This window comes from Notolabrus celidotus, chromosome 3, assembly GCF_009762535.1.
Source record: "Notolabrus celidotus isolate fNotCel1 chromosome 3, fNotCel1.pri, whole genome shotgun sequence".
In the NCBI taxonomy this organism is placed as follows: Eukaryota; Metazoa; Chordata; class Actinopteri; order Labriformes; family Labridae; genus Notolabrus; species Notolabrus celidotus.
Window position 1 is genome coordinate 25,731,943 of NC_048274.1, and position 27,292 is coordinate 25,759,234.

At 41.4% G+C, this 27,292-nt stretch overlaps 1 protein-coding gene across 1 annotated transcript in view; it reads left to right on the forward strand.

Annotated features, from left to right (window-relative positions):
• The window catches only part of ush2a (Usher syndrome 2A (autosomal recessive, mild)), a 224,815-nt gene that overhangs the window by 193,042 nt on the left and 4,481 nt on the right, over positions 1 to 27,292 (forward strand). Inside the window, 18 exon segments of the mRNA XM_034679779.1 lie at positions 143 to 262; positions 265 to 304; positions 1,859 to 2,076; positions 2,168 to 2,304; positions 14,370 to 14,451; positions 14,560 to 14,705; positions 15,086 to 15,430; positions 15,544 to 15,905; positions 16,056 to 16,425; positions 16,693 to 16,974; positions 17,086 to 17,255; positions 19,030 to 19,360; positions 24,530 to 24,736; positions 24,922 to 25,014; positions 26,185 to 26,330; positions 26,476 to 26,594; positions 26,798 to 26,896; positions 27,000 to 27,176. Coding sequence (XP_034535670.1) covers positions 143 to 262; positions 265 to 304; positions 1,859 to 2,076; positions 2,168 to 2,304; positions 14,370 to 14,451; positions 14,560 to 14,705; positions 15,086 to 15,430; positions 15,544 to 15,905; positions 16,056 to 16,425; positions 16,693 to 16,974; positions 17,086 to 17,255; positions 19,030 to 19,360; positions 24,530 to 24,736; positions 24,922 to 25,014; positions 26,185 to 26,330; positions 26,476 to 26,594; positions 26,798 to 26,896; positions 27,000 to 27,176 — 3,444 coding nt within the window.

Sequence of the window (27,292 nt, forward strand, 5' to 3'; positions counted from 1 at the left end):
CTATTGTTGACTTTGTATTGTAGTGGCCACTAAGATACTGAAAATGTTCTTAATTTTCTAATAAAATATAACCTGCAGATGTCTTCCTTGGAACATGAACGCTGGGTGACAAACTGCCTGTGTACTGTATTCCTGCTTACAGAGGGTTGTGGTGTTGGAGAGGGAATGCATGTCCTGACTTTAGAGACAACCCCAGAAGGTCTGCCTCCCCCCACAATAACGGCAGCTGGAGCCAATGTCCTGGAGATCCAGTGGTCACCCCCAAAAAATCCAATGGACTTATCACATCATACCACGTTTACAGGTAACATACACACAATACACATACGTACAAAATATTTGTGCAGAACAAAAAGCGTGCATGTGGAATTGACAGTCCTATAACCAGCGGGGCTTTGCTATGAACACCAGCACTGGTAAGGTCCCCTGTCCCTACTGCTGCTGGAAATAAACCATCGCTTTAAATTAAATGGACCTAAATGATTAAATGTGTCATTCTGAATAATTTGAATGACTAATGTATGGCTAAAAATAAACAATAAACAAACAGAAATACACAAAATTAACAAAGCACAAAACTCTGACTCTAATATGGCCTACCCTTGGTAACAAGATTAACAAGGGTAGGCCACATTCTCCTAGTCTTCCTTTGGTGCTCTTGTAAAGCTATGCAGTTTGAGATGTACCATTGAGGCAAAACTTTTAGCTTTATGTATTTTCTCATTTACTTAAAGTACCAGGAGGAGGTTTTAAGCGTTATGAAATAATTAAGAATTACCAAAAACTATCTTCAGCCATAACAGACACAAAATTGGAAGCCCCTTCTATTTGCTTTAACCTGTGAAAATCAGGACATTCTTCTCCCTCCAAACATCCTGGTTGAGTAGGGATTAAGGCTTCAGATTATGAGACAGTGTTTCAGTGGACGATGACATAAAACAATACTATTTGTCAGTGATGGTTGCAAACATACAGAAAACTCTGAAAGTTTTTATAGAGTTATTTCAGGCAAATGTCTACCTTCCAATCTACGTACTTTGCGTATGTGCGCGTACCTGCATGTTGAACATTAATGCATGCTGAAGGTCGTGGTCTGCTTGTTGACCAGAGTGTGTGATCTGTATGCAGGGTCAGACCAGACTAAGCCCTTTAAGTCCTCAGGAAACACACATTAGCATAGCAGTTCACACACACACAATCTGACACACCTGGCATGCTCAGGACTCAGGCAGACGGGGACTGGGATAAAAACAGAAAATCTCTCTTTCTGTCTCTCAAACTCACACCTGATCACACGTAATCACAGACAGCAGGGCTTACCAAGACATCAGGGTACTTGCATCACCCACTGACTTACACATGATGGTTGAGACGTGATGTTACATTTTTTATTCAAGTTCTGCTCAAACTTGGTGTGCTTCTTTTCAGATTCTCCGAGATGAAATCAAATTACTTTCGGAGAACATACTTAAGAGTACCCTTTTTGGTTTCAAGTCTAGTCTATATGTCATGTAATCTATTGTACATACACGAATGAACAGAAATATAGACACACAAACTCAGAATATCAATAAACTGACATTACAAAAGCTGCGTAGAATATACTTCCACATGCAATGTTTTACCTACCAATGGTTTCCCTTATACATTAGAAATAACACTGTTTTGAAGGTACAAGCATTTCACTAGTGACGGTTTCCATAAACTAAGCAAAACTGATGGTTTCAACATAACATACCTTTTGATGTATTAGTTTTCGATACATGTCCTCAGAATATATACTTTGTACCTACCATTTGGGCTGTAATGGTGTAAGAATGTTAAGCTCTAATCCTTATTATCTTTTTTTTTTTTTAAGGCGTCCAGTGGGCACAGAGGAGGAGCTGCTGGTGTTTATTTGGTCCAGTGGGCCCCTTGAATTTGTTGATGCAAGCCCGACCCTACAACCCTTCAGCTACTTCCAATACAGGCTTCGTGTCCACAACTCCAAAGGCTCCGCCCTGAGCCAATGGGCTTTAGCTCAGACATTACAGGCAGAACCGCAGAATATGGCCCCTCCAACTATTGCACCCACAGGTGAGTTTACATTGGCACATGAACTCTGCTCTGGCTGCATTGTCGTTGTATGGATGACTGTACTATCCTCACTTGCTGTGCACTTTCACAGGTGCATACTCAGTCCAGCTAAAATGGGGAGAACCACAACAGCCCAACGGTCTCATTTCCCATTATAGACTTGTTTACAAGAAGCACCAGCAGGATCCAACACTCAACTCCACTGCTGTTACCGCTCTCACTGTGGAGGTAAATGCATAAGTACACAAAGATGCGAATACATGACACTATGCAAATGCTTATTTTGGGTGACTCACTCCTACTTGATCGCATGCTGTTTTTCATTCTTTGTTTTCTGTTGTATTTTATATCATTTTGAGTAGAGCTGTGTACAGATTTAAAGTATTAAGATACTGAGATGACTGCTCATACATTTAATATCAACAAAAACTGAATCGTCCTCAAACGTGACTTGAAATGCATTAAATTCCCAGGTATTAAAAAAAAGTATAATAGGGATTCTACAAAATATATATCGAGAATAAATACATATAGATTCAAATATGTGTGCGTCTGTGTGTGTGCGTGCGTGCATGCGTGTATGTCTTTTGTCATTTGTGATGCATGTGAAGAAATTTGGACTCTACCTGCAGTGCTGATACCATCTGTTTGCCAGTGAGGGGGCATGAAGACACAAACACACACTGCCCATGGCCTGCAATTCCCAGGGGCCCCTTCCCACAGTCCCATGCCATGCACAATAATGTAACACAGGAAATAAGTATTAGCAACTCCCTCAAACCAAACTTACTTGCACAGACTAGTATATATGTTTATTTTAATGGCTGTCATTGTGTGCAAATATAAGTTAGCAACTGTGTTAGCTTGCCAAAACCACCAAAATCTGCAATAGGATTATGCCAACATTGGCTTGCATCCTCTCTGCACTCCATCATACACCTGTTTATATGTGTGTGTTTTAATATCTGAAATTCTATCCTCAAGGACAGAATAGGAATCAAAAACATCCTCTTCTTTCCTCCTCTCATGGTTTTTACACACAGAGAAATGTGAAAAGACAGGAGGACTAATTGGCTGAACAAAAACAATAAAGTTAACAGAGAAGAAAAGAGAGATATAATGAAAGAGCAAGAATGAGGGAGACTAAAAGGGAGCATGAAAGGGGGAGAAGAGACAAGTGACGAAACAATAGAAAGGGTCAGACTGAGTGATAGATGGGGAAAGGAGGACGGCGAGGGAAAGGGGGAAGAGGAGGTAGAAGTATAGATCTATATTCTGTCCATATCGGTGGCCTCTTCTCCCTCAGTGACCTTTGGCTTGTCACTCATAATTAATACAAGATGTAAATGGAGACCTTTCACCTTCTCATTGATATGGAACACTCTGTGTTTGTGTGCGTGGTTGTGTGTGTGTGGGTGGATGAGTGTGTGTATGTGTGAGAAGCTCATTGACATGGCATAGACTTGTTTTGGTGGCGGTCATTTGTCACACCGTTGCTTTCACCACATGCGCCCCGCTGTTTAGCAATACACAAAGAAAGTGAGGAATGAGAAAGTTGTGAGCAAACTTAAAAAGAGATGACTTTGTGCACGTTTGAAGTGCACAGCCAGAAATGATTTTTTAATATGTTGGACAGATGTTCGTCATTTGGAGGGGAAATTAATTTGAGATTTAAGACTTTGAGGACAGGCAGAGAGTTGAAGTGAGTCTCTTCAGTCAAGGAGGAACAGAAAGAGAAAAACATTCAGGAACCTCGACAGAAAGTTGAATGTAGTTTTGCCTTATTAAGGAAAGTAAATCAACAATTATAATTAAGTGTTTTGTTACACTTAGAAAAAAAGGGCAGATTTTTATATTTATTCATACACAAAATACTTTCAGCAGCCTTTAATGGACAGCATTTTCCACAACCCTCAGTCCATCACAGGTTAAGTTTCACCCGTGATCATTGTGATGTACAAAGTGAGATCAGGTAAGGAGGTTAGAGCAAAAAGAAAGGTCAGGTTTAAAGAGAGAGTGGGTTTAAGAGATGCGATAGAAAACCAACGCACTATTTTTGTCTGCTTTTACCTCATGAGAGCTGTAATTGATTTAATTGCTGACAAATAAATCATCTCCAATCACTAAAACACAAAATATTCAAACCTGAATATGATAACACACATTTAAAGTCAACTCTTTTTTGTTTTAGAAGCTTGACATTAACACTTCCTCCTGTTCTTTTCACTCATATCCTTTATCACCAGTACCTCATCATTATTAAGTTACTTTTTTTATCATACATTTTTACTGAACCAACCTTACATTGTTTGCATGTGTATCTGTACATGTGTGTGTGTGTGTGTGTGTGTGTGTGTGTGTGTGTCTGTGTGTCTGTGTGTCTGTCTGTCTGTCTGTCTGTCCATTTGCTCTGTGTGTATTTGTGTGTGTATTGATCTGGGGCTGGGAACCCTGCTCTGTGCCAGCTCGGCTGATTAATGGGGTCGTCATGGCAATCGGACGGAATGAGGGTACGAAGCGCAGGCGGCCTGCCTCACTAGACCCCTACACGCTGCCTGGCACACACACACACACACACCGCCTCTTTCTCTCACACACACAAATTCACCCTCCATGCTTTACAACTTTCTGACAGACATGTTAGTCACTCAAACAGCTCTGTCAAGTCGCCTTTCCTGTTTCATAATTACTCTGCTTCTCTTTTGCTTTATATTTCTCTTCATTATTTCCTGACTTCCCTCCTGTCTCCTATGTTTTCTTGAAAGCCTTCCTCTTGGTGTTGCTTCCCCTTTTTTTTCACCTCACTCCATCCCTCCATGTTATCCTTTTTTGAACTACCTAGAGCAGTGTACATAGAGACTGTTGGCTGTATCCTCACCTTAAAGCTCATTCTGCTGTTTTTCCATACCACTGAACATCCCTCAGAGATCATTTGTCTCTTTCTCCTTTCCCTCACCTCTTCCCACCCAACATATCCCTGATGTCTGTCATTCATTGATTCTTTTCCCCTCTTTTGCTATTTGCATCCTTCTCCTCCTTCATGTTTCTGCCTGTTCTTTCCTCCTCCTGAAACCCTCTGTCCTGTTCTTCCATCTCTTCTATCCATTCCCCTACATCTCCTTCAACCCACCTTTAATTTGCCCTCTTCTGTCACCATGTTTTCATGTACCTCTTCCACTTGTAACCCTTTTCTACTCCTTCCAAATCCCTTACCTCTTCTTTAACTCCCTTTGCACTTCCATCTCCTCCTCTACTCTCCCCTCTTGCCTCATTGCATTTCTAACCGATCTCTTCTCCCTCCATCCAAAATTTTAAATGCAACCACCTCCCCCTTTACTCCTCTTTTACGCCTCTGTCCTTTCCTCCCTCCCTTGGCTCTTCCAGATGTTACACAGTGGCCCATGGGATCACTGTTAAAGTTAGAACACGTGCATACATATAAACCTGTGTGTGTGTGTGTGTGTGTGTGTGTGTGTGTGTGTGTGTGTGTGTGTGTGTGTGTGTGTGTGTGTGTGTGTGTGTGTGTGTGTGTGTGTGTGTGTGTGTGTGTGTGTGTGTGTGTGTGTGTTTGCGTTTGCGCCATGTGAGTGTGTGTGCATATGTAAAATTCTGTGTGAATACATATGTCTGAATGTGGTTGCATTTGTGCCTGTGTGCATGCATAACATATTTTTATTTGTGTGTGTGTGTGTGTGTGTGTGTGTGTGTGTGTGTGTGTGTGTGTGTGTGTGTGTGTGTGTGTGTGTGTGTGTGTGTGTGTGTGTGTGTGTGTGTGTGTGTGTGTGTGTGTGCGTGTGTGTGTGTGTGCGTGCGTGCGTGTGTTCTGTATTAATACATCCCATTGATCAGAGCAGGACCCCTGACAGTCATCATCCCTGAGAACCATCTGGCCGACGCCTGACGCTCCCTCACCCAAACACAAGCTGACACCCTATTAATCTGCTACCGCCATGCATACATACGTGTGTGTGTGTGTCTGCGTGCGTGTGTGTCTGTGCGCTTGAGTGTGTGTGAGTGAATGGATCTGTAAGCATGTGTAATGTGTATGCAAGAGGCTATGTGTAGGATGTGTTAACATTTTTGCCATGCCCATGCACTGTGTATGTTTACGCATGTGTGTGTGTGTGTGTGTGTGTGCGTGCTTGTGTGTTTGTGTGTGTGTGTGTGTGTGTGTGTGTGTGTATGTGTGTGTGTGTGTGTGTGTGTGTTTTTGCGCATGTGTGTGCGTGTGTTTGTATGTGTGTGTGTGTGCGCTACAGGCCCATACTGTGCACACGCATATGAATGTGTACACACACCACTTCGCCATCCGCCAACAACAGCCGGCGCTGAAGGGAGCTGAAGGGTGCTTGGAAATTAAGGTTATTACACAAATTGAGCCATATGGTCTAAATATTTCAGAGCTGAAATTTACTAGGCAATAAAAATGGCCCCTACCTCGGTAATGGTGTAAATTACAGCTTAACCACCAGCGCTAATGATGTCCTTCTGTACACCCCGTAACCAACCGTACATGAAGGACACATTGTTTAAAAAATACCCCAGGAAAAGCAAGACGAAGAGAGAGAGGAGGAGGAGAGAGAAAGGAAGTGTTGGAGGGAGAAGAATTAAGGGAACTGGGTGACAGGGAAGTGAAGGAGTGAGGAAAGAGGAGAGATATATAAAGGGAGGAGGAGATGGAAGGAAAAAGTGAGAGCGATTAATACAGAAAGTGGAGAAAGAGAGAGAGAGAGAGAGAGAGAGAGAGAGAGAGAGAGAGAGTGAGAGAGAGCTAGCAGCATGTTTACAATCTGTTAGTTTACCATTAAGGGCCCGTCAGAGAGCGGGACAGCAAGGGCCAGCCGGCGAACTGTGTCTCAAAGCCGACACGATGTTTCAGTTTGTGTGTATTTGTACGACATGTGTGTGTGTGTGTGTTTGACCTGCATAGTTATAATGTGTGTATCTAGGCATGCGCAGCAGAGAGATCTATGAGTTGGACATGTTATCAGAATATGTGCTGTGTCCTTAAACATGAATGGTCTGCAGGTGTTTTGAATGATTAGATAAGGACAAAGAAGTAATAGTGTTAAACATGTGATGTGAACAAAGTGTGAATACAGACTCATGGTTTGGGATTACTTAAACATGTATTGAATTTTGGCACGTGTCTCAGACTGAGATATAGTTTTGCTTGGATTAGCACAGAGAAGATCTGATCAAAGAGGGTGGAGATTTAGCAAGGGAGATGTTGGGTATCACCAAAACCAGTGATTAAAGCTCAGAAGTCAAGTTTCCTGGTTTATATTCAAATCAGCAAACCTGAAGTACCAAACAGCTCTAGATGGAATAAGTGAACAAGAAAAGAAACCATGCCAAGTGAATGACTGATAACTTTTGTTCTGCAAAGCACATATCTTTAAATAGACCATTAAATGCATGATAAACTGTATCAAAAATAATTTAACACGTTTGATAAACACATTTAACTCCTTTTTGCAAAGGGTCTGAAAACAAGATTTTATTGTTGTTGATATTGTTTTTGTTATTATTTGTCTCTGTCCATCTCTCCCTCTATACCCTTAACAAACCCAACACAGTGGGGCTGGAAAAGCAGGCTGCTGTCTAACATGAGTCTGGTTCTGCTCAAGGTTTCTGCCTGTTAAAAGGAAGTTGCTCCATGCCAATGTAACTTACTAAATACTTCAAAGTGCTCTGCTCATGGTATATTAAGATGACATAAGTCTTGCCCATAATATGGGACTGGATCTTATCCTCTTTATGTTGGGTCTTTGTAAATAAAAAAACATATAGTACGGTCTAGACCTGCAACTTGTAAAGCTTCTTGATATAACATTTGTTGTGGCACTATATAAATAAAGATTGATTGAAGTTGGATATTACATACATATGTATTATGTTATGACATATCTGATATACTGTACATGATCAGAACTTTGACAAAACGCCTCAAAAAACAAGTTATCAAAGTCAAGGAAATACTCCGAAAATATTAAATGTTGAAGTCAGATGCAGCAACAGGTTATTCCCCTCCAAAATATTTTTTAGCATAAAGAGTCCACTACTGAGCAGAGCGGATTCTGCTCGCTTCCCCCCCTCCGACTAAAAGTAACAAAATCCAAATCACAGCAACCTCCAAAGTCTGTCACTGACAGGTAATTCATCCTTTGTTTAACCCATACAAACTCAAAGGTTCTCTGTGTTTGGGATTATGTGCAGTGTGACTGTAACTTACTGTTGACTTTTCCATACTTAACATGGTGGATTTCAATTTATCGGGACAAATATTTGGCCAATAGCTCTACATCTTCCCTTATTGCTTTAAACCTTTGTTAGATCTCTGTACAGCCATTGCCTTTGTGTGATTTGAAAACCAAAGAAACAGAGTGGAAGTTAGAGGATGGTCCAAAGAAAAGACAAGGCTTTGCCCTTGCTCTTGGTGACACCCTTTAACAAATGAGGGAGACAAAGGAGGGGTGAAGGGAGAGAGCTGCAGAGCTGAGTGCACATAGGGTGAGGAGAGAGGCATGAGGAGCTTTAGAGGGGGAAAAGGACACAGGTGAAGAGAGGAAGGAAGTGTTAAAGGAGGGAATAAGAAGACTCAGATGCAGAGTTCGTTGGGCCCTCGGCCTATCAGACCCCTTATTTAGAGGTCTCCAACTCTGATTGGAGGGTCCTCAGCATTCTGCATAAACAGCCAAATAATCAGGCTGCAGCAGTCCCTCTTCTCCTCCCTGCAATCTTTCTCTCCGTCTCCTCGTGTTTTTCACAACTCCTCCCTCTATCACTCCATCACTCCATTCCCATCTGTGTTTTTATCTTCCTCTGTCACAAATTACAGTTTTTATGTTATTCTCATCCACAATCTTTGCCCCCCCCCCTCCATCCCTCTTATTCTGTCTTCCTCTCAGTCTCTTCAAGTGATTTTTTTTTCAAGAGAGTTTCTATCCTACTTCCTCTTCCTTCCCTCCTCCTCGTGTGCACTCTCTCTCTCGCTGTCTTTTCCGCTCAGTAATGACAGGTTGTGTGTTATTGTGTGTCTGTCTTTGAAGAGGCCACACCATCCAGTGTAGTGCTCTCCACTTGTCTTAATGGGTGTTTAGTGAGGCAGCCATGATATGATGGTCATCACTTTAGAGGAATGCTGAGTGTGAGTACTTTTAAGGAAGAGTGAAAAAAGAATATCTGAGATGACTGAGGCCATTCAGCTCTGGTGTAAGTGCATATATGTTTGTTTTTTTACTATGTTTTTATTATTTATTTTTGGCGGCCTGCATTATGTTCGTCAACGCAGTATAAGGGGTCTAAAGGTGACTGGGGTGCCAGTTTAGCGCACTAATGAAATGTGTTCCATGAAGCAGAGGCTCCAGGTTCTACTCCTACCTTCTGCTGCTTTTTATCCCCTCTGTTTTCCTTCTATCCAAATCTCTCAGTAATAAAGGAAAAACCTTTAAAAATCCTAGCTCACCAGAAAGTTTTGATTGCTATGAAGCAGTTTTAGAACAGATCCATGACAACAATTTGGCAAGGTGGAGATATTTCTAGAACACTGCACAGCGTAAAGAGTGCTTCAGCTCAACTGTGTTCTAGAAAGCTAATGGGCTAGCAAGATTACAATTTATAACAATGCATGCAGCTGGCACACATTTAATATACTATGGTACCATGTATCAAGTACCAAGATATAAAAAACATAATCTCATATTTTCTCAGTAAATGTCACAATAATATTTTAGTTATGTTGAGTCATGGGTGTATGCTGTTCTCTTTGTTGACCTTCTGTGGTGCCAGTCAATATTTCAAACCAACCTCAGTTTTTTGTAGTTTCAATGAAGTCATTGTCCCCATCTCTACCTTCCAACAAAAAAGAAAAATTCCACATGACAGGAAGGTATTTTTTTCAAGCACAGTAACTTTGCATTTCTTTACCAAAAATATAATTTTACATGTTTTGTCAATTAGTCATTGGTCAAATTAAACCTTTTTAGCACTATTTCTTTGGATGGCTTTTCTTTGTGGAATAAAGATATGATGAAATTGCATGCAAAGATAAACACATACCAATAATTTTCAATTTTAGGAGATATCTTTGGATTTTAAGCATACTGTCCCTTGCTTGCCAAATACCGTCCACTGGATTTTGGCCACATCACGCAAACACACACAATAAAAACACGCATGCACACAGGCATGCAAATATGCACACCAAATCTGCTGTTCCTGGGGTCTACAGCCGCCAAAGCCAATCATGGCTGTCGGTGTGAAGTGGGCATGCCTGTCCCAGACCCCTGCAGTCCCTCTCTATGTCTGTGCTGGCCACAGACAAAACACATGCCTGATGGCACTCTGTGTGTCCGTGGGTGTGCTTGAGTGTGTGTCGCACAAACGTCTGTATGTGTCAGGGTTTGTCTAACACACTCTGACTAGCAGGGACACCCACGCAGGGCATTTGCAAACAGACACAGGGCAATTGTTCCAGCAGCAATGAATTAGGAATACACACATAAATACACACACACATGCACACAAACTTGGCTTGAGAGCTTGGCATGGGGTGCGAGAGAGCAGCGTGCAGTGCTCTGGCTCACCTCAGAAACCTCCGAAAACAATTACTGCTCTCACAGGGCTGGTCAGGACACAGCTTGTACTAATGGACTGGACCAAAGAATTGATTTGAATCGAGCTGAATTGTGCAGAATTGATTCGAGCAGGACTATATCAAATCGTTTCTGATCATAGCATGTTTTTACAGCACACTCAAAGAAGAACGACACATTAGAAAAGATGAACCAGCATGGTGCTTTATTATCTCTCCAGGACTTAATATGACAGAGCAGAGAGGCCAGAGGAGGTCTGAGGAAAGAAACATCCCTGAGGCAGACCAGTTGGATCACATTGACCATGCTCCTTTCATGTACCTTCTTAGGTGCTCACTTTACTTTTACCTGCACTATGTGTTTGCTTGAAAGACTAAGAGACAAAGCATGTGTGTGTGTGTGCATGCACGTGTAGCCATATGCTAATGTTGGTCCATCTCTCCGTCTCGGTCTCTCTGCGGGGCCCAGTGCTGAGGCCTTTGTGAGATAATCAGCATAATTCTTTTGACAAATACACATGGTTATTCTTAATTAGTATCACACACTGTCCCCCCGGCAGCACCATGCCTCTCTACCTGAATATCACGCACACATACACACACTCACAGCTGTGCACTCACAAATACACACTCACAACCACATGCACGCTTTTAGGGACACATGGGCACAAAATATGATTCATGCACATGCAGGCTTGTTAGGATACATGCAAATGCACACAAACACTGATACCCATACAGTATACTCGCTGAAGGTTCAAAGAGCACACACATACACTGACCCTTTCATATGGGCTACACATGCAGAAACACACACACGCTGAGGACCCCTGCTGCTGCTCAACTCACACACCAAAGAGAAGACAGAACGAGGAAATACAAGATTGAATAGATTGCTTCCTGGCCCTCAATGCTAAGTTGTGTTGAACCATGTGAGATCTGAGGGCTCTTCAATGTATAAATTAGTAAGACTTCTTCTCTTCTCCCTTTCTCTTGCTCTCCTGTTTACACCTTCTTCCCTTCATATCTGGGCAAATCTCTCTTGTTCTCCCCCTTTCTCTGTCTTTCTCTCTTTCGCTCGCTCTTGACTTCTTGCTTCCCCCTCTGTTCTTTTGCATTTGGCATGATTAACTAGTGACTTTGATCATCCACACACACTTGTTCATGCCTGTGCACACTGAATTAAGGTTCACGAGAACCTTTTGCTGTCAGATCTTACATATTAGCTTTTCATGTTTTTTTCAAAGTTGTCCCACCAGAAACACAATCTTTCATGAAACACACGTTTTGCTGTATATAGTCCTGTATATTTGTACTGATACTAAAGCACAAATTGTACATCCTGTACCTGAATCAGCTACTACAGCAAAGACCTGAAATACCTCCTGCTAAATTTCAAAAGTATAGTTTTTGCCCCAAAACATGTTTTGAAACGTCATGTAACAGCTCTAACTGATCAAAGTTACACACACCAAGGTCAGATGCAGCATACAAAACATAAAGTGAGAATTTAATGTGAGTGTCAGAAACCTTACAAACAAGTTGGGGAATAAAATTCTTACATTATTCATTTCTTTATTTCTGTGATAACTGTGTGTATCTTTGCCTACATACTTGTTAAAGCCTCTGTTTTAAGATACGGTTAAAGCGCTTGTTTTGTGTGTTTGCATTTGTGTGTCTGCACATGTGTATGTATGAGAGAGAAATAGTTATTGAGGGAGCTGTTAACGTAATGTTAAACTAGTGTGTTTTAGTGTTTCCCCATTTGATTACTGCCTTTCTACGTGTCTGCCTGTGTGCAGTTAGCAAGCTGAGGTGGTGAATTTCATAGTGCATGATTGTTGGGCATTTGTGTACATTGTGTACATTGTGTGTGTGTGTGTGTGTGTGTGTGTGTGTGTGTGTGTGTGTGTGTGTGTGTGTGTGTGTGTGTGTGTGTGTGTGTGTGAGAGAGAGCAGGCTGTTAATGTGGTGTGTTTCAGTGATAAAGTGTTTGAATGTATTGCCATCTAGAGGCGTGTAGCAGAGTCTCCATGCTCCTATAAAAGCTGCCAGCGCCAGATGCTGCTATTGACAATGTGCATATGTTAACCGCTTTATAGGCCACATGCCTCACATATTTCACTGGCTTTTAAGGTAGAGAGATCTCTCATTCTCGCTCACTTAATCCGTCTCTCCCTTTTGCAACATCTATCTTTTTTTCTCTCCCACAAGAGCTTTTTTTTTTTTACCCATTCACTCAATCTTTTTCAGCCCTTTTCTTTCTCACACCTCCTCCTCCGTACTCTTGCTTATTCCTTCATCAGTTATTAACTTGCTCACCTCTTTTTTTTCGGCCACTGTTTCTTAATTCACTGCCCTACATTGCATTACTTATATATATTTAATGTCTTCCCTGTCTCTTTTTTCTTCCGGCCTTTCTTTCTCAGTCGCGCTGCCCCTTTCTCTTTCTATCTTTCTCTCTGCGTCCCTCCCTCCCTCTCTGCTCAGAAGTGCTGTGATTTGCAGGAGGATTTAGCCTGTGTCTAGGTGTCTAGGGGCTTATTAATCCTATTTTACTGTGGATGAAAAACACGTTGGCTCGCAGACATGAAAACAGTGAATACATGCATTCTGCTTGTTGTTGAGACAGTTCATCCTTGGTGCCACGCTACGGTGATTTGTCAGGGTTTTCATTTGATTCAGTTTGAATTGGAGCCTTTTTGATCCTCTTGCTGCAGCATTGAAGTGGGTTACCAGTTAATCTCTTTACATATGCTTACTTATGTGAAAGCATACAGCCCTGAACAAACAAAAAACTGCAGACTCAACACATGAAAAATACAGCCTCCTGTGTTGTGCATTCACACAGTACTGTTCATACACGAACAGAGAAACATCACTCTCATAGCTGCTTTAAAGCTCACAGTCATAAAATAAAACAAACAAACAACTGCTACATCCTGGAGCCGAGTGCTCCCTGACTACCATGTCATCACACGCCAGGGCCTTTTGAAACAACAGTGTGTCTCTTATCAATTAGTAAATGGTGTTCCCGCTGTAACACACACACATACACACTGCCCCAGTGTCTGCCAGGGTGTTGGGCTGGGTCCCACTGCCTAAAGCTACTGGCAGACTCTTCCCTGCCTGCGTCTCTGAGTGTGTGTGTTTGTGTATGTGTGTGTGTGATATGAAAGGGTGCATGTGTGACATAAACACTCAATCTGGAAGCTTTGAATTCACCCATAAGGGACGCCTGTCTGCCTGCCAGTCTCTCTCTGTCTCTGCCACTTCTCTGGTGTCTACTTACTTTGCCCAGGCAGAGCCTGTATGTTGAAATGTTGATATCACAAATCCCATGTCATGTCATCTTAGCCTGCCATTGTTTCACTGTTCCTTTTCATTCCCCGTTTTAATGAGTAATACACTGTTTTTTATTCATGCCGGATTTGTTTGTGTAACTAATTTCCTCTTGCTCTCCTCTCTTGTTATGGCATGCGACTCACATCCCTGTTTCCCTTTCTATCCCTGCGCTCTTTTCTTTTTCTTTTAGCTCTTGCTCAATCATTCCTATGCCTCTTCTTTCTCAAACCTGCAACTATATCTCACTCTAATCCCTCCATCCCTCATTCTTTTCTCTCTTTTAATAATGTTTTATTCTTCTCAGGTCTTATTTCATCCGTCCGTTATACTTTGATGTGTTTTTCTCTTTCAGGGTTCAGTCCTTGAAGCAACCATCTACGGTCTTGAACCTTACAGTCAGTATAGTCTCAGAGTTGTGGCTGTAAACACAGCAGGTAGGTTGATTGTGATGAACAGCTAATTTGAAACATTAAATACATTGATTATATATGCTACAACTATTGAACCACTTAATTGAGTCTACATGTTTTGTTATCCTCCAGGTAGTGTGTCCAGTCCGTGGGTAAGCATTAGGACCCTGGAGTCTTCCCCAGCCGGCCTGGCTAACTTCACAGTGGAGCAGAGAGAGCAGGGCAGGGCGTTACTGCTGAGCTGGGATCAGCCCAGTACTCCTAATGGAATCATTACAGTAAGAACAATACACAGGACACATACCAAAGTGTACTTGGTGACAGTAGACACAGCAGCGATAACCAAAGGATAACAATAATGTACATAAACACACATGCACAACCAAAGCACACTCATAAGTTAACAAGTAATAACTTAACCCAGGTAATTCAGCAAGTCTTTTATATATAAATTAACATATATTCTATTTTGTTTTGATACACCTGCATATAACCACATACTTGTGACATTTTTCTCTCCTTTTGACATCTTTATTTCATTTCTTGCTTGGAATCTTTGCCCCTTCTCTGTTTCTATTGTATAATATTCTATTTAACTGTAATTCTTCCAATGTTCCTCATTCTACCTCTTGTCCCCTCTCAACATACCCCTCACCAGATGTACAACCTGTACAGCGAGGGGAACCTGGAATTCAGCGGATTATCTCGTAACTTTCTGTTCAGACGTCTGGAGCCGTGGACTCTGTACACTTTGACACTAGAAGCTTGTACCTCGGCAGGCTGCACACGCACCCCACCTCAGCACGTCACCACAGCAGCTGCTCCACCTGCCTCCCAGCCCCCTCCCAGACCTCTCTATATTGGTCCAGACAGTGTGTCACTCAGCTGGGGCCCTCCCGCCCAGCCAAACGGGCCCATCGGAGAGTACTTTTTGCTTGGGAGAAGTCTGGAGGATGTGGGGAGGGGAAGAAGTAATGATGAAGAGGGTGTGGAAAGAGGAAAGGTAGATAAAACTTAAAACACAACTCTAAAGTTATAGGAAGTGATGACTAAGTTCTAAGCAAACTTGTGGTTATCAAATTTGAATTGTGTGTTTTTCACAACTATTTCCTACAGGTTCTGTTCAGGGAATCAGCTCCACAACATGCTGACACATTCTCATACACAGCATCTGGTCTGCATCCCTGGACACAGTACGAGTTCAGTGTCCGCACTCACAACCCAGCTGGACACACAGAAAGCCCCTGGGTAACTGTTACAACCAGACAGGCCCCTCCTCGTGGTTTGGCTCCCTCAACAGTGAGTCACATCCTGGGCCAGCCAAGGGAGCTGTTGGTCTCTTGGTCTCCTCCTCTGGAGCCAAACGGGATTCTGCAGTCCTATAGGATTCAGAGAAACAATGTCAGCTTCTCCTTTAGTTTTGACCCCACTGTCACCAGCTACAAGGATGAAGACCTCCTGCCCTTTTCCTCATATAGGTATAACTGTTCTCTTACCTTAATATTTTGTTAACTTTAAATAAACAGACCTAAATGCACTCCTCTGTAGGTTTCAAACAAGTATCCACAAGTATTAACAATATTTAGAAGCAATATTGATACTTTCTTTCTTTTTATTTATTTCTACAGCTACTCAATCATAGCCTGCACGTCTGAGGGATGCATCACCAGCCTTGACACACACATCACAACTCTAGAGGCTCCGCCTGCCACAGTAGAAGCTCCCACAGTCAATGCCATCACATCTAATATGATGAACATTTCCTGGAGTAAACCTCTGACACAGAACGGGGAGGTGATTGAATATGTGCTGAAGCTGAACAGCGAAGAAGCTTATCGTGGCAGAGGCCAAAATACAGTGCTGTCAGATATGCAGCCGCACAAATCGTATCAGCTGGTCCTCTCAGCCTGTACCAGAGGTGGATGCACCACCAGCAATGCAATGTCTGCTGTAACTGAGGAGGCTCCTCCTACTGGCCTGACAGCTCCAGCTCTTAAGGTGTGCTTGTTGATATCTCATTCAGGTGAAATCTTTGTATCTAAGTGTAAGATTGTTTCTGTATTGTTTGAAACCAATGTTGATCTTCTCTCACAAATCTAAGATGTGATAAGATAAACATTGGTTTCAAATAATAAAGATAAAACATTGCATACAAATTTGCTGACACTATTAGACTCAGGGTGATATTGAGATCTGTTGATTTCTACATTTACGATGCTGTTTGGATCTGCTTTTGATTTGACCCTTTTACTCTTTCCTTTTAAGGTCACTGGCCCAGAGTCAGTGGAGGTTAGTTGGAGACCACCAAAGCACCCCAATGGCATCATCACAGGGTACGAACTCCACAGAGACGGTGAAGTTATATACGTTGGCACAGAGACTCACTACCACGACTTCACTCTTTTGCCAAGTGTAGAATACAGCTATGTTGTCTGGGCCAACAACAGCAAAGGAGCAGTGAGCAGCACAGCAGCCACAGCAAAGACTCACCCATCAGCTCCTTCTGGTGTCGGTCTGCCCACACTGACACCTCTAGGACCAGGCCAGGTGAATCATTTTGGAAATAACTGATGAGAACCTAACTAATGCTGTGCATTACTTCTCTACAGCTTTCAATCTGTTGTTTAAAAGTGTTCATGGTCTGTGTTGTTTTTCCAGGTGAGAGTAGAGTGGAGCACTCCAGCCCGTCCAAATGGAGACATTGTGAGTTACACTGTTCATCACAGAGACCCGGTCCAGCTCAGCATCAGTAGCACTGTGTTCACTCCAGAGGAGAGTGACTTCTCCGACAGACACACAACTCTGCTTGGGCTGGCTGCTCACCACAGGTATGTCAACGCAGTTCTCCACCACAGTTAATTTTTGGTATCCATGCAGCAAATGTAATTGTTTATGGAGGTAAGGTATGGCTTATGCATAGGCAGGGAGAATACGGAAAGAATAATATAAGATCAGAGGTTTAAGATTTTTCATTTTCATTTGGCTGCATTGCCAAAAATAGTTTTAAAAAAATTAACAACACAGTTTTAGATGTCTATGTTGGATAGGTACTGTTGGAGTAAAATATGAGGAGGCATGAGAGATAAGAAGTGGCGATAATGAAGGGAATACAGTGCCATCTATAGGTTGAAATAAAAACCCAGACACTTCTGTGCAGTTCAGAGCAGTGTTGCTTCATTGTTATTTGAACCAAGACATAGAATCCCCCAGCCACCACCCCGAACACCTAAAAAAGTTTAACAAAAAATAATTCAAAAAAGCTTTTTGTTGAAATAATTAGACTAAAAGAAAACTGTTATGAAAGGGCAGATAGAGAGAGAGACATAGGAACAGTTTTCAATATTTCCCTACTCTCTTCCGAATGAACAATGGAGAAAATAACATGAAGAAATGGAAAAAATTGAAAATTCTTTTTTTTCTCATTCTCATTTTTATTTTGTTTCAATACTTTTTTTTGCCTCAAAAAACTATGGAGTCACATACAACCTTATCAAAAAAGTGAAATGCTGCGTGTAATAAATTTCAGTACTAGTGCAAAATAGTAAAATTGTGATGTGGAGAAAAAAACATATTAAACAAGGACTCATCAAGACCAATTTTTAAAACTAGAAATAAACAGAGACAGAGAGCAAAGGATGTCATCTCCTTTTCTCAGTTGAGCACAGCTAAGTAGACCATATAAAGTGTATGTTTTTGTATTTTTGTGAGGATTTGCATGTTTAGTTGTGTGTGTGTGTGTGTGTGTGTGTGTGTGTGTGTGTGTGTGTGTGTGTGTGTGTGTGTGTGTGTGTGTGTGTGTGTGTGTGTGTGTGTGTGTGTGTGTGTGTGTGTGTGTGTGTGTCTATTCCTGTGTCTATTCCTGTGTCCTCCTGTCAGTGTGCCTGACTGTGTGTCTGTGTATGTGCGAGCATGTCAGTGTGATGATTAGATTCAGATAATAAAAGCTCATCAGCCTTATCGTCCAAAGATCGCTCCCCCTCTCTCTGATGACCTTCACTCCATTGAACTCATCTTCATCACCTTCTCTCCCCTCCTCTCCCACTCACTCCCTTCTATCTTCTCCTTTATTTTTTCCTAATTAGTTACCTCATAATTTTTGCCTTCTTGCTGTGATTGGCTAAGAATCAACAGACCTTTGATGAAGATTATTATGATTACATTGGTTTGTGATTGGAAACCTGCTCTGTCTGCTTGGCTAGTTTCCTAATTTGTGGTTTGCAACTAGTAAAAACAAAAAAAAATGTTATCAAAAAACCCTTCAAATAAATTCTATTAATTAATGAATCAGATATAAAATGTAGTTTCTGAAATATGCATTATTTTGAACATCTAGGGCTTTGTGAAAATGCAGGTGACACATTTTGGGGCTTTGAAGATTGAAAAGATTGCTGTTATTTAAAATGTCTGGCTGATTGTATGGATATGTTTCAGTCTGTGTAAGCTGTTTAGCAGTATGCGGTTTTGTTGTTAACTGTTTCCAAAACTGTTTGAAGTATTTGTGTTCTGACTTTCTATTTCTCACAGTTGTCTCTTGCAAAATCAACAAAAATTACACATAATGGAATTCAAGAAATATACTTTTGTGCTTTTATGTGTGTGTAGGTATGAAGTGAGAGTGGAGGCTTGCACAGCGCTGGGCTGCTCCTCCAGCGACTGGTCACCAGTACTCACTCTAGAGGCTCCCCCTGCTGGACAAACAGCGCCTCTGTTAGACCTTCGTCCAGATGCAAACACCGGCCTACAGACCACCTTTCTTCTCACCTGGTCCCCTCCTGCTCAACCAAATGGAAGAGTCCTTCGTTATGAAGTGTATCGCAGGCTGGACCAAACCACTGACACCCACAGACAGGATGCAGCAACACTTATCTACAGGAATATCACGACTACGTACAAAGATGAAGCACTACAGCCGTATACTGTATACCAGTACCAGGTACAAAGCTTTGTCTGTTTGTTTTCGCACTTTAGCACTGCACTTAATTTTAATGTTTTCACCTATAAAGTTTTAAGTGTCCTAATAAATTAACCATAGAAAATTCAGTTGAGCTGCTTTAGAAAGTTTCCAAATTTAACAGACAGCATTGCTTCATGTTTGAAGATAAGTAAGTAAGTAAGTAAGTAAGTAGCTAAATTGTATTTAGTATAGCACTTTTCATAGAATAAAATCACAAAGTGCCTCACAGGAAACATATTTGAATTAAAATGCAGTCATAAAACATTGAAATGAAATCATAAAACAAAAGGAGAAAGTGTTTATATGTCTTTAACTTTTCAAGATAATCTGAGTATCTGATATCCATAAAACAGACATAATGGCAGAGGAAAAAATGCAATGAGGTTTTTCATGTACAGAAACATTTCATTCCAGTACTTGTCATTGTAAAAGATCTCCCAACTCCTTCTGCCTGTTTTCTGCATGGAAACAGAGTCAAATGTTTTATTGTGATCTGTGAACCTCATTTGGAAATGAGATCTCATGTGACTGACACATAAGAAGATGTTGTCTTTTTTTCAACAATGAAATGCTTTCTAATAGTCCAGTCACACACACACACAAATCATGCACACACCCCAGCTGATATCGTCATCCATACATGCCAACATACACTCACACACAAGCCGGAGGATCAGACAGGTGTTAAATGGACGGGTCCATATTCATGCTGCTGTGTTGTGTGTTGCTTTGCTAATTGACAGGCTAGCCCTTTAGAAACAACAATAACATTAGCATTCCTGCCTGTCAGACATACGAGCCAGGGCCAGAGAACCTGTGTAATTGATTGAGTTTCCCTGATTGTGGTGCCGTCTTTATTTACGAGGGTCCTAATTTATGACAGGAGGAGGGAGGGAAGGAGGGGCTTTGGGAGATGACGAGCGGGCAACAGAGCCATTAATCACAGGGCCCTCAGAGCCCCCCACTTCCTGATTATCAGCCAGCCAATCGAATTAACTGTTAGCCCCCTTGGTAACAGAGCTTGTATTGGAAAGACCTTTTAATGGTGACCGCTACATGTCCCCTGAGGATTTGTCAGTGTGGGATTGGGCTATGCGGACGAGGTGTTGGTGTGTGTGATGTCCATAAACAAGTGTACACAGCAGTGCTCTGTATTTGTGTGTGCATGTAAACATCTGTTGAGTGCGTGTGTCTCAAAGGAAGGGAAGAAAGAAGAAACATTATAAGTTTCAGTATTACAGAAAGTTTTCATCCCACCTCCATCCCCACCAAAACATATTTGTCCAAGTGTTAACTTTTAACAATTTACTCGTCAAATTTTTTATCTACCTGCCCCGATTTATTTTTAGTTGTTAATCTGTCTGTATACCTCTCGGGCTCTCATCCCTCTGTGTGTTTCAGTCGTATACAAGGACGATAAGTCAGTTCAGTTTAGCACACCACAGTGCAGAGAGAGAAATCATATTAGGCTAATTACACTGGGTCATAAGCTCCTATTGACAGCTTTATGCTTGGTTTTAATTACTGCCCACTTTCACACAACTTAGCCCCTTCACCCCAAGTGGATGCACCCGCCAAGTAGCTCCGTTGGCCAATCAGAGCAATCCGATTGAGTCCGCAGTCCAACCGTCCAGTTAAAAGGCTGGAATGCTGTCTGATAGTTTCCTGAAGTCGTTTGTTGCCATGGCGGCTCCTCCGCTGCCATTGCAGCTAATGGGGTATATTTTTATTTTGTGCCCAATAAGCCAAATCACGGCCCAATAGGAGAGGAGTGGAGAGGAGAGAGAGCAGTAAAAAGACTGTGGATGATATAAGGGTGGAGAAAGGAGTGCTACCTTTTAGCACAGATCAAGGGCAAGGTGATCTGCATTGACTTTAGTTTTGAACTTTTTCTGTTCTGTCTATGTGGCAGAAACTTTTTAATCAAGCCCAAAGCCTGTAAGTCACGTCTAGACCTAAACTGTGGTGCTACTAGGGGAAGAACATGGTTGTTGCTGGGGAGAAATATTTTATTGCTGCAGTTATAACATTGTGTGATGGCTGAGCAGATTTATTTGAAACTCTTTAAATCAACAAGTCAATACACAGTCCAGGAGAACAAAAGTTTTTTTTATCTTTGCCTGATGTAACCACTTTAATGCACTTTTTTGACGGGCCATTTAACCTTGCTTTGTAAATCTGTCCCTAAAAGCTCTGTCCCAATAATGTGTTTCTGAAAATATGATGACGATAACAGCAACAGTTTGATAGCCACTTGTAAACAGTGTTTCAATACAAAGCAGAGTGAAACCATTGTGAAGCTGTGTGCTATTTATACCATGCTGGTATTTACATTACTTTTTTCTTTGTGGTTAGGAACAATACTCTTTAGAAGTTAAAAACTAAATAGGGGCTTCTCCCACAGCAGTGTTTTTTTTTTTGGTCATGTAACAGAGGTCCCTTCCTTCCAGCTCTACCCACCCTTCACACTTCTCTTCAGGCTTCTCTCCTTTTCTCCCTACTTCTTCCTACCATCCATAAAGACACAAAACAAACTTAGAAGACCTGCTGTTAAAACTGTGAATTCACTACACTGAATACTTCAACTTAATCTGGATATTCAAATATACTGTTGTAATTGAATTCTTTAGGTCAGTCATTTCAAAGTTTAGTGATTGTTTTCAAGTTCCCAATCTTTTAATCCATCTTTTAAGCTTCAAGAATTGCATTTCTACATTGAGACTTTTAATTATTGTTTTGTTTGTTTTTCCGCAAAGTATAACTTTATAGGTAACACTTTAAAGCAGGTGTTTTCATACATTCAGTGTAAATGCCTCTACATTTTGATTATCAGGTTTAAGACACATTATTTTCAAAGCACTTCTCTATCTGACCATTCCTGCATGCCCAGAAGCTGCTGCCTTCGGCCATACAGTACAAAGTGCAATAACAGTTTATCAAACTGATCACCAGTCAACTCCATCGTCACATTAGGAAGTGCAGTACATGTAAGGATCTTTATGGTCCAGAAAACTTTATAACATGTAGCTTTTAACATTTGAAGATTTGATGTATTTTCCTGTTACAGCAGGGTGTGAAATAAGGACCATATCAGACACAAAATGAAGATTAACTTTTGAGTTAATGGAGTACCTGCACCTTTATTCAACAGTTATTACTAGTGTTCTCAATTAAAAAGGTATTTCCCTTCTGGTTACAGTTGTAGAGTTTGATAATTTTGTCAATAGCACCTGAAAGAGGAATAAGTATATGTGGTGTGACTGCGCCAAATTTGTCTGAAATAGAACTTCCTGAGTAGCACGTTGTCTTTTTACAAACTTTTTTTTTGGGTGACTCGAATTGTTGAATTGACTTTCTCACCTAAGTTCATTAATCTACATAAAGCCAAAAAATAACAGTAAAAATTCAACAAAATGGTTGATTTTTCTAAGTTGAAAAAGTATACCACTTTCCTACTTACTGTAACTCTAACAGGGTCATTATGGAAAGCACTTTGTGTGGGATGGACTCATCAGACTGGTGTATGTTGATACGATATGTTGTGCAAGGCTGTTGAACTACTTTATAGGGCAGGGGTTCCCAAAGTGTGGGTCGGGATCCCCTGAGGGGTCACGAGACACAAATGGGGGGTTGTGAGATGTCTTCCAGGATGGTTTTTTTTAAGTTATCTAAAAATAGTACATTTTACCCATCATAGTAAAAAATATCAACAAAAATAGAAGCTAACCTTGAAGTAAAACCTTGAAAAAAGAAAATGTAATGAATTTTCTGCCTTTCTTTTTGTCAGATGACTCCTAAGTTAGTGAACAGTTAATTATCAAAACATCAGTAGCAGTAGGTTAATTCATAACGGCACAGGAAACACAGCCACATGCTCATATAGGCAGGCTAATTTGGGGGTCACGAGTCTTTGACACCTATATTTTGGGGGTCCGGCTGAAATGTTTGGGAACCCTTGTTATAGGGTATGTGTACTGCGTTAAAAATTCTCATGTTTGGGGCTGGTTTAATCGTGCGCCCCATGTACAGGGGCTAAAATCCTCCAAGCTGGAAGTGGCACAGGTTTGAATCCAACATGCAGCCTTTGCCACATATCATTACCCAATCTCTCCACTGTCATATCCTCTGAGAACAGGCATTAAAAAAGCCCCAAAATAAACTTAATATAAGAATGACTCAGGTTCATTTAACAAACAGAATTGAGCTTCAGTCCCTTGAGTATTCATCTCCTTAAGAATCACTTGTTTGTGTAAACCATGATAGTACAGTGATCAAGGCAAAGTCTGGCATACATGAAGGTTTGAATGTGATGTTGGAGCTGATCTGTGTTACTGCTTAGCCTTTCTCTGTCTAAGCAAGTTCATCTGCACATAAATACAAAACGCACAATTCTCTGCTGGTGCCTTGTCCAGCCTTCCTCCCCCTCTCCTTCTTTTCCCACTCTCTCCATCTTCCATTCCTCCTTCCCCTCTCCCATCTCAGTCCATCTGTGCTGTCACTTAGATCAATCAGGCTGATTGATCACGGCCTAATTGACTATTATTGAGGTTAATTCAACTCTTAACACACTTTCATGCGCACACATGCACGCACAAAACTTGCTATCACAGCTACAAACAACACCTCACACACACGGACACACATTTTGAACAGTTTAGCTCAGACCCATCCATCTGCCTTCTGCACCACTTCTGACAGGCTACAGATGACTTACACATGCAAATCTCCACCCTGCCTGACCCTGTGCTGTGTACACTCTCTAATTACACCCAACACAGGCACACAAATAAGATTACTCTGTGCACATGTGTGTTTGGTGTGTGTGAGAATAACTCCTTGATGAAGGTGAAAAGTAATTGTCATGCAGATATGTTAGTGTTGGTTCGCATGTTGAAAAGGTTCTGCTCTCACTGCTGATGGTAGTTTTGATGGATGGTCTGATGAATTGACTTTTATCTTTGTGTTGATCTGGTGGATTCTGGGTAATTATGAAAAGCCTCTCATCATTAAGAATTTATAGAATACATCCAGAGTTATCAAGACAGGGAGAATAAGTTAATGTCGTCTTCTTCATTTTAATTTAACATGAATGAGAGATCTCATAATTTCATTGACTTTAACTTATTGTTGTGTGATATTGATGGACAGGTGTGTGCAGTGAATTCAGCCGGCCGTTCTACCAGTGCATGGACCTATGGGAGAACAGGACCCGCCCCACCTGAGGGGGTTGGCTTGCCCAGTTTCCTGCGTGTTTCAGCAACCTCAGTAGTAGTGGACATCCCTCCTCCAGCCCGAGCCAATGGGATTGTGAGCCTTTACAGAGTGTTCTCACTGAACCGCTCCAACCACACTCTGGTAAACAACATGATACTGTGTTTAATAATGCACTCAGTGATGACTTGTACTGTGTTTTCTGATGGATTTCTGTTCTTTATCTCTCTTCTGACCTATTGACCAGCCCATATTTTGATTTTTAATCATGTGACCAAACAAAACTGAATTATATCTCTCTCTTATCTCAATCCAACCTTTCCTCTTAGCTCTCAGAAGGAACATCCAATCAGCAGACTCTCCATGGTTTACAACCTTACACATTGTACTGGGTGGGAGTGGAGGCCTGCACTTGTTATCAGGTGATAATACTGATATTCACTTGTGGGTAAAGCTGTACTTTTCATAAAAGTGACGTCACAGATTCAATGTGCTCCATTTGTAAAAAAAAAAATATATAACAGTGAACCAGTAGAAAGTGTAAGATTTGACAGATAAACAGATACTGTAAAACATTTGTGATTGATTTAAATGATTAATTCACAACAAAGTCTTTCCATCACTTTGGGTAGCATGGCTGATTTAAGACAATTGTTAGGCCGAGTCATTCACATTATATTGTTTTGGTCTAAATAATGCATTAGCACAGAGGTGTCAAACTCATTTAAGTTCAGGGGCCACATATAGCCCAATTTGATCTCATGTACCAGTAAAACCATAGCATAATAACCTATAGAGAAGGACAACTCAAAATGTTTCCCTTCTGTTTTAGTGCAAAAAAGTACATTCTAAAAATGTTCACATTACATGAACTATCTTTTTTAGAAAAACAGCTGCTGTATTTTTCACCATGATGAGTCTCATAATGGGACCTATGATGTACGCACATGTATGGTGAGCATGTGCACGATATGTGGCTCCTTTTTTCGAAAAAGGTGGATCCACCGCTTCTGCTGTTACAAGTTTACATATACGAAAACTTTAGTGTTGATAGGATCTCTAAAAGGTCTATGAATTTATGCAAACTGCAAATATTCTCCCAGAGCGATGTTCAGGTGCGCTCCATCAGCACTGTGATTGTATGCGACCCCCAGAGGACAAATCTGAAATAGCAGTTACTTTTATTGAAAAATTATAGTTAATGACTTCTCTGTAATTTTTTCTCTTTGGGAAGTCATCCACGGGCCGGATTGGAACCTCTTGCGGGCCGGTTTTGGCCCATGGGCCGTATGTTTAACACCCCTGCATTAGCAGTTCACAGTTTTCATATGTGGCAAACAGCTATCAATGTTTAAGTACTTTTACCACACAAAAAAACGTAGGTGATTGCTTGTCAACTGTTTATTCATTTTAGCTACTTGTTCAAGTTATTTCAATTATTTTCTGAACTCAAGCAAGGGTGTGTGTCCCGTTTTTTTAACTCAAAAATCCCCTTGTAAATCAAATATGTACTTATTGTGTCTGTAGTTAATCTTCTATGGTCATGAACTTATTGTACAAATCTTTAAAGTCTCCATTTCAACCTTTAACAGTGCTGTAGCCAGGGGCCACTTACTGAGCTCCGAACCTTGGCTGCCCCCCCAGCCCATCAGCCCCCTCCCCGGCCCGTCATCCTGACCTCCCGCTCTGTTCAGCTGGAGTGGGACGAGCCTCTGGCACCGAATGGAGTCATAGAGAGGTGAGAAGAAATATTAAAGAGTACAAATTGTTACATTTTGGTTTAGCTTTGGTAAAACTTCTCAGTTTTCTTTAATGAGAGGGGCTCCCCAAACATACACACATGTACTAATGTACACACTCATTCTCTCTGTCTCTTTTTCCAGCTGTGAGCTTCATCTCAGGTCTTCTTGCCCGCAGCCCCACCAGCCTGTACCCCTCTCTTGTGGTGAAGGACCAGTGGAAATCTGTTTCTTTGGCAAAAGGCGGAGCTTCAATGTGACAGGTCACTGTGTGGTCAAGATGTTTTCAAATTGCGTTATAGCTATTTACTGTAAAAGTGTATTTACACATGTAAACGCTGTATAACAAAACAGCACTGAAATATTAGTTTGGAGAATGAAAATTAGAGTAAGATTCCCACAAAATTGGGAAGTCTATGCAAACCTTTCTGTGTTATTGAATAACTAACTGAACTTCTCCCTGCAGGACTCCAGCCTTACTCCAACTATCAGCTGAGAGCTGCCTGCTTCAACAACATGGGCAGCACTGCCTCCAACTGGACGACTGTCACCACTCTGAGCGAAGGTAACAAATGCATCCAATCCTTCAACCCTCTGAGCTAACCTATCTTAAGAAAATAAAAAGATGTGTGTTCTCTGATCCCCTCTTTCTCTCTCCCCCCCTTCAGCCCCGCAGTATGTGTCTCCATTCTCAGTGGACAGTAACCTGACCGTCATCTGGCTAGACTGGACCGAGTCCTTCTCCCTAAATGGGTACCTGAAGGAGTACAGTGTGACTGAGAGCCGGCTCAGGGTCTACACTGGCTTTTACAGCTACCTTTATATTCCACGAACATCACAGAAGAGTGAGAGCACACACACCAATGGCACACATACACTCTTAATGAATTGAAACACGGATAAATACACACTTTTTAGGGGGGACTATTGACCTCTACGGAAATACAATACAACAGCTTGA